Below are 6,823 nucleotides of genomic sequence, written 5' to 3'. Positions count from 1 at the left end.
TTGTTAGCTACATGAAGCAGATGTTGTTCAGTGAAACCGAAAGCTAGCCATCTAGAAGTTAACTCTGTTACCTCTGACAATCAAGTGATGTGACTTCCATAAACTGGCATTGTTGTGCATCACACAGCTGCTCTGAACAAAGTGGATTGTGAACTATACGGCGCGTTGCCGCTGAATTACAGCGGCATGTTTATGATTTGTTTACGATTTGTTTACACTTCACACATTAGTAATGTTTTGATAAAAGTAATAAGAAACATTGCATCAAGCAGAACTACTTCCTGAATTTTGTGGCAAAATTGTGCTGTAACTTTGTCATAGAAACATTTAAACAAATATTTGAAAAAATCTAGCAAACTATATATAAAGTGTATAGAAACTAATTTAATTTATTTGGGTAACAGACAACAAAATGTACTTGCTCTAAAAAAAAAAAAATTGAAGCTGGTAGCATGATACCCAAGAAAGACTCGCTGCCAATGGTGCTTTAACAAAGTACTGAGAAAAGAGTCTGAATACTTACGTAATGTGATACTTCACTTTTGAATTTTTAATCAATTTGCAAACCTTTCTAAAAACCTGTTTTTGCTTTGTCATTATGGGGTATTGTGTGTAGATTGATGAGGGGGGAAAAGCGATTTAATTAATTTTAGAATAAGGCTGTACGTAACAAAATGTGGAAAAGGTCAAGGGGTCTGAATACTTTCTGAATGCACTGTATATTATTAGATACTATTATAAACCAGGTAGTTTGTGTCCTGGATGCTGATTGGCTGAATAAGCATTTAATTTCATGTACTGTATATCAGACAATAGAACACTGGTATGACACAAAAATATTTGTTTACTTTCTATTTATGTTGGTAACCAGTTTATAATAGCAATAAGGCCCTCGGGCTTGTAGTATATGGTCAATATACCACGGCTAAGGGCTGTATCAAGGCACTCTGCATTGTGTTGTGCGGAGGAACAGTCATTAGCCGTGGTACAGTATATTGGCCAATATACCACACCCCCTCTGACCTTATTGCTTAATTATACCACTAGTTTGAATATACGGGTCCAGATATACAAGGTCTTCTTGGTTCTGGGTTTGTTGTGTTCAGTTCTTCTTGGTTTTGGGTTTGTTGTGTTCAGGTCTTCTTGGTTCTGGGTTTGTTGTTATCAGTTCTTCTTGGTTTTGGGTTTGTTGTTATCAGGTCTTCTTGGTTTTGGGTTTGTTGTTTTCAGTTCTTCTTGGTTTTGGGTTTGTTGTGTTCAGGTATTCTTGGTTCTGGGTTTGTTGTTTTCAGTTCTTCTTGGTTCTGGGTTTGTTGTGTTCAGGTCTTCTTGGTTCTGGGTTTGTTGACTGTGCTGTAGAGAACAGAGGAGTCCTCCTCAGCTGCTTGTTCCACCGTGGGCCTGGAGAAAGAAACAGACGTTAAACTGAATTTGAGTCCCAAATGGCACCCTACTCCCTTATAGTGCACTACTTTAGACCAGTAGTGAACTAAATAGGGAATAGGATGCCATTTGGAATGCAAGCAGAACAGTTACTCAAAACCATCATCATATCACATCACTCCTTCATTATAGTAACTGTCTTGAGATGTATATTGTAGAGTTTGTAGTTTCAGGATATGCTGTTTGGCCTGAAGAAAACCCCTGGAACCTTTAAGACATTAAAATTGTGACTTTTAAAAATGTCCACTGTTACACCATAGTATGAGTTCAATGAAATGTCATATGACATGAAGATTTCTCCTTCAACCCTTCAGATAGTGATGGAGGGAGTTTTCAGGGAGAAATTAGGGGTCACTAGGGGTCAACTGTTTTGCTTATTTTAATGACATCATTGTCCTCTCCTCCAATAAGCAGCAGCATATGAATGACCTTGATGCTGTCTGTGTTCACAATGTTCTATATAGTATAGACTATATGTTGTTGTAATGGCAGAATATGCTCACTGGGTGGCAGAACTGGGGAGGTTGAATTTCACAGCAGCGTATTGGACATCTTGGTCCTGTTTCTGTGGTTGATGCAGCTGGACGGTGGAGTACAGAGGCACTTCCTGGTTTTTGGAGTGAGAGAAGTGGACGCTGGCGTAGTGAACATCATCCTGGTCATCTGTGGCTGCTGTCTGTGCTGCAGTAGAGGTCATGACCATGCCTGAGATGTTGTCATACACTGGACTAGAGTCTCCCTGATGGAGAGAGAGGACAGACAACATGAGGAGTAGAAATGTTCCACAAAACATACACAGTAATCACAGTCATCTTCTGATTCCAACAGACTCACCTGTCCATCGTCTGCTGTGTCTCTTGTGTTGGAGGTGGATGTGGAGACCTTCTTCCTGTTGTACATTAATGAATGTATGAAGATATCAATCATTCAATAAATTAAGTTACTTTTATTTTTATTTTTTTTAACCTTTATTTAACTAGGCAATTCAGTTAAGAACAAATTCAAATTTACAATGACTAAAGTGAAATTATATAAAAAGATATGCAATCTCACTCACCTGAACCACATGAATCCAGAGAGACAGAGGATGAGAACCAGAACAACCACTATGATTCCTACAGCTGCAGTCACAACTGATGTTTGTTTCCCTATAATAAAATATGGATGATATGAGTACATTGCATGTTCTTATAATCTAAAATCTAACACATTATAGAATATCAACACATTGCATGTTAATATTTTGGGATCTTATAAGACTTGTGACATCATAAGCCAACACATAATTATCAACCAAAGTGTAATCAGTCAAAACACAATGATTAAGATCAGCTTGAAACCTGTCAATTTGTATTGAAGTATTGAAGATGTAACTTTACCTGCTACAATGATCATCAGAGCTGTAGAGTTCCTAGATCCTCTTCCATTATGGGCCTCACAGTAATATTCTCCTCTGTCCTCAGAGCTGATGTTAGTGATGCTGTAACTCTGTCCTGATGCTTTTGGTGAGGCTACATTCTTCTTGTACCAGGTGTATTTGTCCACAGGTGGGTTGGCATCACTGCTGCAGGTCAGAGTCACTGAACTGCCCTCCACTATTTCACCAGAGTGACTGACTGACACTGAGGTGTTCTTTGGGTCATCTGGTGGACAATATGTAACAACAGTGTATTAAATAGTGTTTTTCTTATTATTGAAATATGAATTTAAATGTGATCCTCTGATTAAAAGATGAGGTTAGGTGTATTTACACTGAACGTCCACAGACACAGAAGAAGAATTGAGACGTCCATATTTATTCTCAGCCTCACAGTAATATTCTCCTCTGTCCTCAGAGCTGATGTTAGTGATGCTGTAACTCTGTCCTGATGCTTTTGGTGAGGCTACGTTCTTCTTGTACCAGGTGTATTTGTCCACAGGTGGGTTGGCATCACTGCTGCAGGTCAGAGTCACTGAACTGCCCTCCACTATTTCACCAGAGGGACTGGCTGACACTGAGGTGTTCTTTGGGCCATCTGGTAAAGGAGAATTCGTCAGAGGATTATAAAGGTGCAATTACAACCTCACATGACAAATATCAAAATCTGTGAAGCCAGACTATCAAAAATAAGAATCCACATACACAAAACATTAACAGGAACACATGTGACACTGAGCTGTACTTTACTCACATTTCACATTGATGTTGATTGACTCAGACCTCCCTGTTTTAATCCCATTCCAGGCCTCACAGTAGTACTCTCCAGTGTCAGAGGACTGGATATGGTTGAAGACATGCTGTGGTCCTGTTTTCACATAGGAGAACTGATAGTGACCTCTATTCTTCTTGTACCAGGTGTATTTGTCCACAGGTGGGTTGGCATCACTGCTGCAGGTCAGAGTCACTGAACTGCCCTCCACTATTTCACCAGAGGGACTGACTGACACTGAGGTGTTCCTTGGACCATCTGGTGTTGAAGATGACAAAAAAAATAACAACTCATATACCATGTAAGGAAGCAAGAGATTATGTAAATTAATATAGATTAGTATATTACACTGACATGTAGAACCATTTATTACAGAGATGATGTAAATTAGTATAGATTAGTATATTACACTGACATGTTGAACCATGTATTAGAGAGATTATGTAAATTAGTCTAGATTAGTATATTACACTGACATGTAGAACCATGTATTACAGAGATTATGTAAATTAATATAGATTAGTATATTACACTGACATGTAGAACCATGTATTACAGAGATGATGTAAATTAGTATAGATTAGAATATTACACTGACATGTAGAACCATGTATTAGAGAAATGATGTAAATTAGTATAGATTAGTATATTACACTGACATGTAGAACCATGTATTAGAGAGATGATATCAATGACTTTCACTGTAGATATATCAACACCCCATGTACTCACATCTGACAGTGAGAGTCTCTTCTGGAGAGAGGATTCTCTCAAAGCCTTTTACAGCACAGGAGTAGTTCCCTGCATCCTCACTGCTGACTGGGTCTAGGATCAGGCTGTTATAACTGGTGACTGGGTTTAGGATCAGACTGTTATAACTGGTGATTGTGTTGGTTAGATGTTGTCCATTCTTGTACCAGATGTAGGTGGGGTTGAGAGCGACTGTACATTTGGTTCTACATCTCAGTGTGACTCTCTCCCCCTCTGACACAGACGTAGGATCCATCTCCAACAAGATATCTAAGAGGAAACATCAGTCATTTTTGACTCCAGACAGACTTGTCATGTGATTAGACTTGTCCTATTACAGTACTATAACTGTATGTGAAGTATTACCTGTGACGTTTAACATCACACCAGGAAGACCAGAAAATCTCCCCTCATCTGTTGTTAGTAATCTGAATTTGTATTCAGCCGAGTCCTTCTCTGTCAGGTGTGTTATTGTCATGGTGTGGTGGTTCTCTGTGTTTCTATTGTACTCCACACGACCTGCATACTCTGGATATGACCTGAGATCTACAGGGTCATTCTGTGTAAACCAGAATGAACCTTGTTCTATATAACTAGTGGGATGAGTGTAAGAGCAGTATATGTTCACTGTGGAGCCCTTCAAGACACAGATTCTCCTCTTGGTGTAAGTCACTCTCCAGCAGTTGTGACCCTGAGCACCTGAAACATAAATGGGCTCTCTGTAATAGTTTTTACTTTCATGTCTTGTTTCTTTAGGTGCAAATTAAATAAGTAAACTGTTCATTTCAAGTCGTTTCAGTATAAATCATGACCATTTGAGCTGTTGGTATTGCTAGAGTGAAACACTGAGTTTTAATCAACACTTTTTTCCCCACTCACACACTGCAGGAGAGCGGAGATCCTCATGGCCCTTTACAGCACAGGAGTAGCTGTCTACATAGTTACTGGAGACTGGGTCTTTGTACTGGGGGGAGGTTCTCTCATCTAGATGTTGTCTGTTCTTGTACCAGATGTAGGTGGGGTTACCAGTCAGAGTACAGGTGGTGTTACAGGTCAGTTTGTTGTCATATATCCTCTCCACCTTTAGATCTGAAGGGAGAGGATATGAAACAATAATGGAGGAAGTCTGTCAGTCACCACCATTTCACTGTTCTCATAGAACATGTAATAAATGACTTGTACTCTACTATTTATTCAGTACCTGTGAGACTGAGAGGGAATCCATATGAATATTTCCATTCTGAATACTGGTTTGTTTTATATCTGAAGTAATATGTTGCTACGTCACTCTCTCTCAGGTCTGTGATTCTCAGGATGCAGTCCTTCTCTGTAGTTCCACGGTACTCCACACGACCTTCATAATTAGGGTCCCATCTCAGATCATAAGGCTTACCATTCAACCGTTTGTTATACCAGACCATCTCTGTGACTTGGGTCACACTGGGAACAGGACAGCGCATGTCCACTGATGACCCCTTTAAGGCACAGACACTCCTCACAGTATATTGCCTCAGAATACCTGAAACACAGTGTCACAGGACTCAACCATGAGAGAACTTCATTTGTGACGTCAAGACTATAAAAAAACAGACAATATTACATCAAAATGCATGTAAACATGTGTAGCTGTACTATACTATACTGTACTACTATACTGTAGTGTACTGAATGTACATCTACTCAAATGTACATTCCCTTAAATCATTCTAGTATTCATTTAAATATACATCATGGAAGTAAAAAGCACTGGTGGCCAGGGTAGGGGTCAACCCCATTTAAATTCCAGTCAATTCAGAAAGTAAACCAAATTCCAATTCCACAATTTCTAAATGTTCCTAATTGAAAAGCATTGAAAATAATTTGAATTGGAATTTCAGTCTACTTCCTGAATTGAGTGGAATTGAGATGGAATTGACCCCAACTCTGCTGGTGGTTGACAACATTCTTATTCTGCTACTGCTGCTGATGTGCAAAAGTGTGAATGGTAACCAGAGATAAGCATCACTCAGTGAGGTGTGAAAGATAACTATTTAATGGTGGAGACACCTAACAGAACACACAAGCTTAACATTACAATTGTTATGATTTTAGAAATGTATTCATATTGATATACAGGGCAACTAAAAGATCAGAATGAGACCATACCTGCCACAGACCAGAGAAAGACCACCAACACACTTCCTGCTGTTCTCAAGGCCATTGTTGCATCTCCCACCCTGCAGTCTTAGAAACATAAACAACAACTCACTCTATAGCTGGTGAATAACTCCACCTGATACATTGAAGTAGAAACTGTAAATGGGGTTCAGGGCCTCATCACTGAAAATGAACTAGGCTCATATTGTGTTGTGTTGTATTGTGCTATATGGTTGTCTATGTGAATACTGTCTGTCTGTAAGTCTATTGCACTATATATGTAATGTGTGTGATGTGTTGCATGT

General features: G+C 39.1%; 1 protein-coding gene across 1 annotated transcript; it reads right to left on the bottom strand.

Annotated features, from left to right (window-relative positions):
- Positions 1–2,492: 2,492 nt before the first annotated feature.
- On the bottom strand, positions 2,493–5,870 carry LOC129850112 (junctional adhesion molecule A-like). Its single transcript, XM_055916687.1, has 4 exons — positions 5,584–5,870; positions 5,262–5,471; positions 4,365–4,652; positions 2,493–2,500 (listed from the first exon to the last, which is right to left on the bottom strand). The coding sequence occupies exons 1-4, from the start codon at positions 5,840–5,842 to the stop codon at positions 2,493–2,495; spliced, it is 765 nt and encodes a 254-aa protein (XP_055772662.1). The 5' UTR covers positions 5,843–5,870.
- Positions 5,871–6,823: the final 953 nt, after the last annotated feature.

The sequence above is a fragment of the Salvelinus fontinalis genome, unplaced genomic scaffold (assembly GCF_029448725.1).
Source record: "Salvelinus fontinalis isolate EN_2023a unplaced genomic scaffold, ASM2944872v1 scaffold_1836, whole genome shotgun sequence".
Taxonomy (NCBI): Eukaryota; Metazoa; Chordata; class Actinopteri; order Salmoniformes; family Salmonidae; genus Salvelinus; species Salvelinus fontinalis.
Note: the sequence above shows the minus strand (reverse complement) of the source record. Positions and strands in the feature narration are given on the sequence as shown.